Source organism: Oncorhynchus clarkii, chromosome 28, assembly GCF_045791955.1.
Source record: "Oncorhynchus clarkii lewisi isolate Uvic-CL-2024 chromosome 28, UVic_Ocla_1.0, whole genome shotgun sequence".
NCBI classification, from domain to species: Eukaryota; Metazoa; Chordata; class Actinopteri; order Salmoniformes; family Salmonidae; genus Oncorhynchus; species Oncorhynchus clarkii.
The window spans coordinates 37,394,635-37,407,996 of NC_092174.1; the positions used below are offsets into that span (position 1 = coordinate 37,394,635).

The 13,362-nt window shown below is 40.9% G+C and overlaps 1 protein-coding gene across 1 annotated transcript in view; it reads left to right on the forward strand.

The window, feature by feature from the left end:
* The first annotated feature begins 338 nt into the window (after window positions 1-338).
* Window positions 339-13,362, forward strand: part of LOC139387426 (EEIG family member 2-like) — a 28,648-nt gene continuing 15,624 nt past the window's right edge. Inside the window, exons 1-5 of the mRNA XM_071133580.1 lie at window positions 339-724; window positions 8,439-8,559; window positions 10,470-10,499; window positions 11,092-11,208; window positions 13,091-13,137. Coding sequence (XP_070989681.1) covers window positions 579-724; window positions 8,439-8,559; window positions 10,470-10,499; window positions 11,092-11,208; window positions 13,091-13,137 — 461 coding nt within the window. The 5' untranslated portion in view covers window positions 339-578. The remainder of the gene's footprint in view (window positions 725-8,438; window positions 8,560-10,469; window positions 10,500-11,091; window positions 11,209-13,090; window positions 13,138-13,362) is intronic.

Below are 13,362 nucleotides of genomic sequence, written 5' to 3' on the forward strand. Positions count from 1 at the left end.
GATAACCTACATTTAATTCATGATGTAGGCAATTATAGCCTAATCTCATCATACATTTGTTAACATCTTAAATCAGTGTTAAAATTGTTAATTTGAAAACAACTGGACATCCTTTGTTTTGTTACTATTTTGTTACAACGTATCTAAGGAATATCCATCAGAAACCATATATTGTTGTCATTGGTCGAATGAAAAGAAATGCAGCATTTACACCAATCGGAATAGAACGCGGTGTAAGCGTTTCCTCCTCCATACAAATTGAGAATTTCCTTAATCGTCACATAAATTATGGGTAATGGCCAATGGTTATAGCCAGTAACAACTAGGGGTAGCTATGCACTGGAGCGTAAAGTTTTTGAATTGACCGACAATCGCTAGCAGACTGAGCTGTCACAGTCAGCCTGTTTCTTTACTGCCTGCTATGTTAGGTTACAGTCTGGCAAGTGTGGAAGAAGTCACAGTCAAGAGACTCAAGAAGCTTGAGCTGTGGCTAGCGACCCGACGTACATTATTTACCACAATTTTCACTAGCTAGCTAGCCTAGTTAGCTACTTTAACCAACGTTACTTAGGTTAACAATGTCGTTCATTATGACGAAGAAAAATAAATTCAAATTTAAGGTCGATTTCGAGTTGGACGAACTATCTTCTGTTCCCTTTGTCAACGGGGTCTTGTTCTGCAAAGTACGGCTCCAAGACGGTGGCTTTACTGAAGAGTCCTCTCGGTAAGAAACTGCCCTCTCTATTTCATTAAGCTAGTTTACGTTAACAGTTACGTTAAACAACTCAGGGAGACACAGATGTGCGACTCGATCGTGGTTAGTTCACTGGCAGTGAGTGGCATTGATCAGTTAGCTAACATTAGCGAGCTAGCTAGCGCCCACACTCAAGAAGACAGTGTGAATATGATTGATGTGACTGAATAATGTTTGTTGCTAACTATTAACATAGCAAACAATATCTAATTGAATCAATTATAGAATATGTAGTATTCACAATTGTATGTTGTTTTTACCTCATGTTTCTTATTTTAGTATAGTTAGCTACCATGGTAGTTAATCTGTCATCTTGTTTTGACTGATGGTGAAGCTGCTTGTCTGATTGATCTGACTGACACCAAAAGACCACCGGTCACGACGTGTGAGGGTTGCTTAATCTATGATATCTGACAATGTATGTACCTTAAAACGTTGAACAAAACGTCTGGCAACTGAAGGTCACTAGATTTCCAATATGAAATGCCAAGAAAATGTGATTTATTTATAATTTTGTTATAACCAATAGTCCAATATCTCAGACTTTAGACTGGCTAGGTTCTTATTGATCAGACTAGTAGTTGCAAAAACGTGCATATCATCCATCCCCGATCCAAGCCTATTTTCAAGGTAAAATTGGAGATATACTTTCATATAACCACACCTGCACACCATTTTTTAAATGTAAAAAAAAAAAAATCTGTATTGTTGTCTATAACTTATTTTCTTTGGTGCAAATAAATTAAACCAAACAATAACACAAGCTCTAAACATAACAAACACCCATTAAACACTTAATGGGTGCTGCAAAGACCTCCTATCTTACATTGAACAACAACAGTTTCAATAGCCCCCATATGAGACTTCAAAGGATGACCTATACAGTTCCAAAAATCTCATTATCTCAATCACTCAAAACATCAGTTGATCAACAAGAAATGCTCGCTCTCCAAGGATCCAGAGCCATTGAGACGGCTAGACAGATAAGACCTGGTTTAAAATCAGATCAGTCAAGTTAACAGCATCTTAACAACTTTCTCCGATGTCATCCATTCACACCCTGGAGCATCCCATCCTCAGGATAGGACTTTGTCCATGGCATTTTGAACACTCTTTTCCAGAGTGACTCAGAGTGCATACATTTTCATACTTTCTCCACATTGGTCCCAGGTGGGAACCCACAACCTTGGTGGTGCAAGCACCATGCACTACGATCTGAGCAACACGGGACCTAAAGAGAGGAAATTAAACAGCTCTATCGGTTCATTGTGGTAATTTAATAAGAGATGGCTCATTACCAGCAAAAATATTGTAATTAGATTACAGATACATTTGAAAAACTAGATGATTACTTAGAGGATTACTTTTACATTCAGAAAGGACGTTTGTGTAAAATAAAATCTTTAACACTTCTCTGTTTTCTCAATGACATGCAAATCAGCATTGAAAAAAGGTGCAAGTTTCAGTTTATTCCACCTAAGCGAGTCTGAACACAAGTCAGAGATCACTATGATGACTAGAGGTCGACCGATTAATAGGAACACCATAGTACCCTCCAAGCTCGTCATCAAGCTCGAGACCCTGGGTCTCGACCCCGCCCTGTGCAACTGGGTACTGGACTTCCTGACGGGCCGCCCCCAGGTGGTGAGGGTAGGCAACAACATCTCCTCCCCGCTGATCCTCAACACTGGGGCCCCACAAGGGTGCAGAACGCACCCTCTCCTGTACTCCCTGTTCACCCACGACTGCGTGGCCACGCACGCCTCCAACTCAATCATCAAGTTTGCGGACGACACAACAGTGGTAGGCTTGATTACCAACAACGACGAGACGGCCTACAGGGAGGAGGTGAGGGCCCTCGGAGTGTGGTGTCAGGAAAATAACCTCACACTCAACGTCAACAAAACTAAGGAGATGATTGTGGACTTCAGGAAACAGCAGAGGGAACACCCCCCTATCCACATCGATGGAACAGTAGTGGAGAGGGTAGCAAGTTTTAAGTTCCTCGGCATACACATCACAGACAAACTGAATTGGTCCACTCACACAGACAGCATCGTGAAGAAGGCGCAGCAGCGCCTCTTCAACCTCAGGAGGCTGAAGAAATTCGGCTTGTCACCAAAAGCACTCACAAACTTCTACAGATGCACAATCGAGAGCATCCTGGCGGGCTGTATCACCGCCTGGTATGGCAACTGCACCGCCCTCAACCGTAAGGCTCTCCAGAGGGTAGTGAGGTCTGCACAACGCATCACCGGGGGCAAACTACCTGCCCTCCAGGACACCTACACCACCCGATGTCACAGGAAGGCCATAAAGATCATCAAGGACATCAACCACCCGAGCCACTGCCTGTTCACCCCGCTATCATCCAGAAGGCGAGGTCAGTACAGGTGCATCAAAGCTGGGACCGAGAGACTGAAAAACAGCTTCTATCTCAAGGCCATCAGACTGTTAAACAGCCACCACTAACACTGAGTGGCTGCTGCCAACACACTGACACTAACTCAACTCCAGCCACTTTAATAATGGGAATTGATGGGAAATGATGTAAATATATCACTAGCCACTTTAAACAATGCTACCTTATATAATGTTACTTACCCTACATTATTCATCTCATATGCATACGTATATACTGTACTCTATATCATTGACTGTATCCTTATGTAATACATGTATCACTAGCCACTTTAAACTATGCCACTTTGTTTACATACTCATCTCATTTGTACATACTGTACTCGATACCATCTACTGTATCTTGCCTATGCTGCTCTGTACCATCACTCATTCATATATCCTTATGTACATATTCTTTATCCCCTTACACTGTGTACAAGACAGTAGTTTTGGAATTGTTAGTTAGATTACTTGTTATTACTGCATTGTCGGAACTAGAAGCACAAGCATTTCGCTACACTCGCATTAACATCTGCTAACCATGTGTATGTGACAAATAAAATTTGATTTGATTTGATTTGAATGGCCGATTAATTAGGGCCGATTTCAAGTTTTCATAACAATTGGAAATCAGTATTTTTAAGCGCCGATTTTCCATTTTTTTTTTATTTTTACACCTTTATTTAATCTTTATTTAACTAGGCAAGTCATTTAAGAACACATTCTTATTTTCAATGACGGCCTAGGAACGGTGGGTTAACTGCCTTGTTCAGGGGCAGAAAGACAGATTTTCACCTTGTCAGCTCGGGGGATTCAATCTTGCAACCTTACAGTTAACTAGTCCAACGCAATAACGACCTGCCTCTCTCTCGTTGCACTCCACAAGGAGACTGCCTGTTACGCAAATGCAGTAAGCCAAGGTAAGTTGCTAGCTAGCATTCAACTTATCTTATAAAAAACAAGCAATCATAATCACTAGTTAACTACACATGGTTGATGATTTTATTAGATATTATCTAGCGTGTCCTGTGTTGCATATAATCTGACTGAGCATACAAGCATACAAGTATCTAAGTATCTGACTGAGCGGTGGTAGTGTTAGAGTAGCGTAAATTAGAATCTGGTATCAGGATAAATATAACAATGAGTCACCGATTTTATACTATGTATTTTTTATTAGCTAAGTAATAAATGGCAAATGCAACTTTCGTATATACGGGCTCACTGTAATACCACGCAGGGCAGAACAGGGAACTGACAAGATGTACAGTGCCTTGCGAAAGTATTCGGCCCCCTTGAACTTTGCGACCTTTTGCCACATTTCAGGCTTCAAACATAAAGATATAAAACTGTATTTTTTTGTGAAGAATCAACAACAAGTGGGACACAATCATGAAGCGGAACGACATTTATTGGATATTTAAAACTTTTTTAACAAATCAAAAACAGAAAAATTGGGCGTGCAAAATTATTCAGCCCCTTTACTTTCAGTGCAGCAAACTCTCTCCAGAATTTCAGTGAGGATCTCTGAATGATCCAATGTTGACCTAAATGACTAATGATGATAAATACAATCCACCTGTGTGTAATCAAGTCTCCGTATAAATGCACCTGCACTGTGATAGTCTCAGAGGTCCGTTAAAAGCGCAGAGAGCATCATGAAGAACAAGGAACACACCAGGCAGGTCCGAGATACTGTTGTGAAGAAGTTTAAAGCCAGATTTGGATTCAAAAAGATTTCCCAAGCTTTAAACATCCCAAGGAGCACTGTGCAAGCGATAATATTGAAATGGAAGGAGTATCAGACCACTGCAAATCTACCAAGACCTGGCCGTCCCTCTAAACTTTCAGCTCATACAAGGAGAAGACTGATCAGTGATGCAGCCAAGAGGCCCATGATCACTCTGGATGAACTGCAGAGATCTACAGCTGAGGTGGGAGACTCTGTCCATAGGACAACAATCAGTCGTATATTGCACAAATCTGGCCTTTATGGAAGAGTGGCAAGAAGAAAGCCATTTCTTAAAGATATCCATAAAAAGTGTTGTTTAAAGTTTGCCACAAGCCACCTGGGAGACACACCAAACATGTGGAAGAAGGTGCTCTGGTCAGATGAAACCAAAATTGAACTTTTTGGCAACAATGCAAAATGTTATGTATGGCGTAAAAGAAACACAGCTCATCACCCTGAACACACCATCCCCACTGTCAAACATGGTGGTGGCAGCATCATGGTTTGGGCCTGCTTTTCTTCAGCAGGGACAGGGAAGATGGTTAAAATTGATGGGAAGATGGATGGAGCCAAATACAGGACCATTCTGGAAGAAAACCTGATGGAGTCTGCAAAAGACCTGAGACTGGGACGGAGATTTGTCTTCCAACAAGACAATGATCCAAAACATAAAGCAAAATCTACAATGGAATGGTTCAAAAATAAACATATCCAGGTGTTAGAATGGCCAAGTCAAAGTCCAGACCTGAATCCAATTGAGAATCTGTGGAAAGAACTGAAAACTGCTGTTCACAAATGCTCTCCATCCAACCTCACTGAGCTCGAGCTGTTTTGCAAGGAGGAATGGGAAAAAAATTCAGTCTCTCAATGTGCAAAACTGATAGAGACATACCCCAAGCGACTTACAGCTGTAATCGCAGCAAAAGGTGGCACTACACAGTATTAACTTAAGGGGGCTGAATAATTTTGCATGCCCAATTTTTCAGTTTTTAAATTTGTTAAAAAAAAATGAAATATCCAATAAATGTCGTTCCACTTCATTATTGTGTCCCACTTGTTGTTGATTCTTCACAAAAAAAAAACAGTTTTATATCTTTATGTTTGAAGCCTGAAATGTGGCAAAAGGTCGCAAAGTTCAAGGGGGTATATATATATACACACACACACAGTTGAAGTCGTAAGTTTACATACACTTACATTGGAGTCATTAAAACTCATTTTTCAACCATTCCACTAATTTCTTGTTAAACAAACTATAGTTCTGGAAAGTCAGTTAGGACATCTACTTTGTGCATGACTCAAGTCATTTTTCCAACAATTGTTTACAAGTAATAGTTAGTCAAGAACACTCTAGAGAACATGTAAACTGCCTAACCAGCTCTGCTACGGCGAGAAAAATGATCAGAGTGAGGTGTGCTCTCATTTGTGTCTGGAAGAAGTTAGAAAGCTAGGTAACTTTAGCCAGTTAGCTTGGGTGCTTGGTTGGGACTTTAGCCTGTTAGCTTGGGTGCTTGGTTGGGACTTTAGCCTGTTAGCTTGGGTGCTTGGTTGGGACTTTAGCCTGTTAGCTTGAGTGCTTGGTTGGGACAAGCATGCAGTGGTAGGCAAGCTGCAGAAGGAAGAGCAGCCTACAATTCCACATAATTTATCAGTGCAATTTTGACGGCCAACGAGCTGAAAAAGTTTGAGAGGGTTTATCTAATGTTCCTTTGTTAGATTTGAACTCATCTTGCTCTGGTTAGCATTAGTTGTTGTTCTTGTTGATTTGTATAACTGAGGGAGAGACTACCTTTGAATGGTTCTCTGATTAATAGGACTGTAAAGTTCCCAAAGTTAAGAGGACTCCTGTGGTTTTTACATATTTGCAGATATCAATTCAGTTGTATTTTGTAGCTTTTGGCGAATACGTTCTAATGATCTAAAGTCTCGCTGTTGCAACTGCCTGTAAACACACAATCCAGTCCACTGAATGATGGCAGGCCCATGTGGGAAGTGGCTTGTTTGTATAAAGGCCTACTGTAGCTCTGATTGCCTATGGCGCACCGTTCTGTGTAGACTCCCGTTCTGGACGAGACAGATGTTTTTTATTCGGTTTTATTTACTGCAGTGTCTATTGATTGTCTAAACGCATGGCCAGAAAAGCCCCAGTATACATAATTCACAAACATTCTAAGAATTTATGAAAATTTTAAAATGACTATATCTAAGTGCTCGCTTGTCAGAAAATGTTTTTAAAAAGTGCAATATTCTTCCTCGGGGTGTATATGAACATATTTGAATAAGATCAGTTCCACTTTAAATGACACCCTTTCAAATGAGTGGATTTGGCTATTTAAAAGCCACACCCTTTGCTGACAAGTGAAGTGTATAAAATTGAGCACACAGCCATACAATCTCCATAGACAAACATTGGCAATAGAATGGCCTTACTGAAGAGCTCAGTGACTTTCAACGTGGTATCGTCAAAGGATGCCATCTTTCCAACAAGTCAGTTCGTCAAAGTTCTGCCCTGCTAGAGCTGCCCCGGTCAACTGTAAGTGCTGTTATTGTGAATTGGAAATGTCTAGGAGCAACAACGGCTCAGCTGCAAAGTGGTAGGCCACACAAGTTCTCAGAACATGACTGTTGTGCACAGAGCCCTGACCTCAACCCCATCGAACACCTTTGAGATGAATTGGATCGCAGACTACGAGCCAGGCCTAATCGCCCAACATCAGTGCCCGACCTCACTAATGCTCTTGTGGCTGAATGGAAGCAAGTCCCCGCAGCAATGTTGTAACATCTAGTGGAAAGCCTTCCCAGAAGAGAGGAGGCTGTTGTAGCAGCAAAGGGGGGGACCAACTCCATATTAATGCACATGATTTTGTAATGTAGTGTATCTTGTTTTGTAGAAAAATATGTTTTTCCATCTTCTTAGGCTCATCCGAACATACACACACACACACAGGCCATTAGCCTCCTCGGAGTCACTGAATGTGTGATGGAAAAGCAGCATTGTAAGTGATATGTGATTATTTAAAATACTTTTTACTAGTACCTATCTGCTTTGGCCGACAGCTATTTTTACCTCTCCTGCTCCCCAGTTGAGAATCATCAACTATTTATTTAACTTTTATTTAACTAGGCAAGTCAGTTAAGAACACATTCTCATTTACAATGACAGCCTAGGAACAGTGGGTTTAATTTATGTTCTGTGGCGTAACTGTCACACCCATTCCAGAGAACAGCACACAGGATCTTGTCATTAACTGTGGTGTCTTCATTGACATATATTTATTTTAGCCATGAATCAGATCTAGGGATTAATGTGTATTGTAGCTAAACATTCCAATCAACTGTATGTGTGCGCATGCGTGTGTGTGTGTGCGTGTGCGTGTGCATGTGTGTGTGTCTATCAGGATTGGACTCAATTCAAATTGAAGGCAGTCAATTCAGGAAGTAAACTAAAATTAGAATATATTTATTTGAAAAGATTTGTCTATACATGATCTATGTGTTTTCAGTCTTGGGGTTATTTTGCTATAAGTTATGTATGTGTGTCTTCTCCAGGGAGCAGGTCCAGGCTAACTGTGTGCGCTGGAGGAAGAGGTTCTCCTTCCTGTGTAAGATGAGTGCCAACGCTGGGACAGGAGTACTGGACCCCTGTGTGTGCCGGGTGTCTGTGCGCAAGGTACAGGACTCACTACAACAACTCTGTCAAAGCAATGTGAATGCTGTGTCAAGTTTAACAGCCTACAAGAATAGGTCTACTACTACGTATAGGTCTACTACTACTACTGTAGATTCTAGAACAGACTACTAATATGTCTACTACAACTACTGTAGATTCTAGAACAGACTACTAATATGTCTACTACTACTACTGTAGATTCTAGAACAGACTACTTCCAGTAGGTCTTCTACTACTACTGTAGATTCTAGAACAGTCTACTAATAGGTCTACTACTACTACTGTAGATTCTAGAACAGACTACTAATATGTCTACTACAACTACTGTAGATTCTAGAACAGACTACTAATATGTCTACTACTACTACTGTAGATTCTAGAACAGACTACTTCCAGTAGGTCTTCTACTACTACTGTAGATTCTAGAACAGTCTACTAATAGGTCTACTACTACTACTGTAGCTTCTAGAACAGTCTACTAATAGGTCTACTACTACTACTGTAGATTCTAGAACATTCTACTAATAGGTCTACAACTACTACTGTAGATTCTAGAACAGTCTACTAATATGTCTACTACTACTACTGTAGCTTCTAGAACAGACTACTTCCAGTAGGTCTTCTACTACTACTACTGTAGATTCTAGAACAGACTACTAATATGTCTACTACTGTAGATTCTAGAACAGACTACTAATAGGTCTACTACTACTACTGTAGATTCTAGAACAGTCTATTAATAGGTCTACTACTACTGTAGCTTCTAGAACAGACTACTATTAGGTCTACTACTATTTCTGTAGATTCTAGAACAGACTACTATTAGGTCTACTACTACTATTGTAGATTCTAGAACAGTCTACAAATAGGTCTACTACTACTACTGTAGATTCTAGAACAGACTACTAATAGGTCTACTACTACTACTGTAGATTCTAGAACAGTCTATTAATAGGTCTACTACTACTGTAGCTTCTAGAACAGACTACCACCGGTAGGTCTTCTACTACTACTGTAGATTCTAGAACAGACTACTATTAGGTCTACTACTATTTCTGTAGATTCTAGAACAGTCTACTAATAGGTCTACTACTACTACTGTAGATTCTAGTACAGACTACTATTAGGTCTACTACTACTATTGTAGATTCTAGAACAGTCTACTAATAGGTCTACTACTACTGTAGATTCTAGAACAGTCTACTAATATGTCTACTTCTACCTCTGTAGATTCGAGAACAGTCTACTAATAGGTCTACTACTACTACAACTGTAGATTCTAGAACAGACTACTAATTGGTCTACTACTACTACTGTAGATTCTAGAACAGACTACTAATAGGTATACTTCTACTACTGTAGATTCTAGAACAGACTACTACTACTACTGTAGATTCTAGAACAGTCTATTAATAGGTCTACTACTACTACTACTACTACTACTGTAGATTCTAGAACAGTCTACTAATAGGTCTACTACTACTACTGTAGATTCTAGAACAGTCTATTAATAGGTATACTACTACTACTGTAGATTCTAAAACAGTCTACTAATAAGTCTACTACTACTACTACTGTAGATTCTAGAACAGTCTATTAATAGGTCTACTACTACTACTACTACTACTGTAGATTCTAGAACAGTCTACTAATTGGTCTACTACTACTACTGTAGATTCTAGAACAGTCTATTAATAGGTCTACTACTACTACTGTAGATTCTAGAACAGACTACTAATTGGTCTACTACTACTACTGTAGATTCTAGGACAGACTACTAATTGGTATACTACAGGATATGTCAGGATACATCACTGACACCTTTGCTGCAAGTGTGTTTTGACAAAAGTGTTTCTGTAGCTTAGTTGGTCATTTTGGATTGATAACTACTTTCCCTTATCTGTTTTTAGGAAATGAAGGGTGGAAAGACCTTTGCAAAGGTAATATTTTGCTCTTGAATTCATAGTCTCTAACCAGGTTTCCTTCCACAGTTTCTATGCGAGTAAAGTTATACTGTATAAAAAGAGCTGTGATGAGAACAACAACTTTAACGCAATGATTTTTATCTGCAACAAGTCAATTTGGTGGAAACACCAGTGATGAGAAAATTTGCTTATTTTCTTTAATGCCGATTTTTTTATATCCGCATGAAAATCTATCGCCAATTGGATGGAAACCTTGCTAGTGACAAACTAGGCATACTGGCATTTTATAAGTAAATAAATAACTGAACATTCTTATCCTAATACAAATTACTGTTAGTCATTTAACACCTGATATGAGAATATCACTAAAGAATGAAGTCACCACTACCGCTGGACTCATTCTTAAAAGGATAGTGCATTGATAGTATGGGAATACTTCCTAGTTTTTGCCCACTACAGTAGCTTCTTATGTTTGTGATTGTTATAAGCAGGCTCTGGGTCTACTACTACAACAGAGTGCTCTGTATTACAACTCTGTGGGACTGAGGCTCTGTTGCCAAGCTGTTTCCATAAACCTGAATATATCTGTTCTCACTCTCCTCTGTAGCTGGGTTTTGCTGACCTGAACCTGTCAGAGTTTGCTGGCTCTGGCAGCACCACGCGGCGATGTCTACTAGAGGGTTACGATACCAAGAACACCAGACAGGACAACTCCATACTCAAGGTACAGTTCAGTCCAGTTAGACAGGCCTCCAGAACATTCCCACCAGTCCACAACTCCCTTCAGGAAGTTACAGTACGGGACTAGAGTCTGTCCTACTATGCCACACCCTACTTGGTCTGTTCCACTACTCTAGAATGGGTTGCTCTACTTGGCTCTGTGTCTACTACTCTAGAATGGGTTGCCCTACTTGGCTCTGTGTCTACTACTCTAGAATGGGTTGCTCTACTTGGCTCTGTGTCTACTACTCTAGAATGGGTTGCTCTACTTGGCTCTGTTCTTACTACTCTAGAATGGGTTGCCCTACTTGGCTCTGTGTCTACTACTCTAGAATAGGTTGCTCTACTTGGCTCTGTGTCTACTACTCTAGAATGGGTTGCTCTACTTGGCTCTGTGTCTACTACTCTAGAATGGGTTGCTCTACTTGGCTCTGTTCTACTACTCTAGAATGGGTTGCTCTACTTGGCTCTGTGTCTACTACTCTAGAATGGGTTGCTCTACTTGGCTCTGTTCTTACTACTCTAGAATGGGTTGCCCTACTTGGCTCTGTGTCTACTACTCTAGAATGGGCTGCTCTACTTGGCTCTGTGTCTACTACTCTAGAATGGGTTGCTCTACTTGGCTCTGTGTCTACTACTCTAGAATGGGTTGCTCTACTTGGCTCTGTTCTTACTACTCTAGAATGGGTTGCCCTACTTGGCTCTGTGTCTACTACTCTAGAATGGGTTGCTCTACTTGGCTCTGTGTCTACTACTCTAGAATGGGTTGCTCTACTTGGCTCTGTTCTACTACTCTAGAATGGGTTGCTCTACTTGGCTCTGTGTCTACTACTCTAGAATGGGTTGCTCTACTTGGCTCTGTTCTTACTACTCTAGAATGGGTTGCCCTACTTGGCTCTGTGTCTACTACTCTAGAATGGGTTGCTCTACTTGGCTCTGTGTCTACTACTCTAGAATGGGTTGCTCTACTTGGCTCTGTGTCTACTACTCTAGAATGGGTTGCTCTACTTGGCTCTGTGTCTACTACTCTAGAATGGGTTGCTCTACTTGGCTCTGTGTCTACTACTCTAGAATGGGTTGCTCTACTTGGCTCTGTTCTACTACTCTAGAATGGGTTGCTCTACTTGGCTCTGTGTCTACTACTCTAGAATGGGTTGCCCTACTTGGCTCTGTGTCTACTACTCTAGAATGGGTTGCTCTACTTGGCTCTGTCTACTATTCTAGAATGGGTTGCTCTACTTGGCTCTGTGTCTACTACTCTAGAATGGGTTGCTCTACTTGGCTCTGTTCTTACTACTCTAGAATGGGTTGCTCTACTTGTCTACACTGGGACCACTGATCTGAAATGCCTGGATAGGTGAAAAGCCTGTTACTAATGAGTGGTCATGAGGGAGAGGAGAGAAAGGGAACCGCGTGAGGTTGTTGAGTCATAGCCAACATAGCTGAGTATTGGCACACATTGGGAGAAAGCTAATTGTTGGTTGTCACCCTGCCCTGCCCCCTAGTCACCATATGTTTACTAGTGTGTATGGGTAAACAGTCCGTAACTAGGGGTGTAATATCACTCAGTACAGTTCAGGATGAAGTATCCTAATGATGCAACTGCTCTGACATGTGCATGAAGACAGGCAGGTCTGGGCCTGCGATATAGGACAGGCACCTGTAACCCTGTGAATGGATGTTGGACATGTTTTTGGGTAGAAGTTGTACTTAGACACATGTCTAGGATCAGCTTACCTATCCTAAATACTAACCTGAAACGGTGAAAGGGGAAAATACAAAACTGACCTTAGATCAGTGTCAAGGGGCGACTTTATTCTATTTCATAGGGCCTGTGGATGTGTATGATCTCTGCTGACATGGGTTTTCTGTCACCTCTGTCACAGGTCGTCATCAGCACACAGCTCATGTCTGGGGACCCCTGCTTTAAAACGTAAGTTAACCTTCTTTCAATCCTTTTGGCGGGTTATGCCACAAACATTTTTAGGACTTAGCATTGTAGAAATGAATACAGGTAAGTAGGAAACATTGATGTGATTGGCAGACAGCCTGACCACAGACACATAGAGGAAACCAACTGTGCATTGAGCATCCTGTCTCTGAGTACACGCAAGAAACTCTGAGTCACAGAAACAAAGGAGACTTCCGTTCCGTAAGT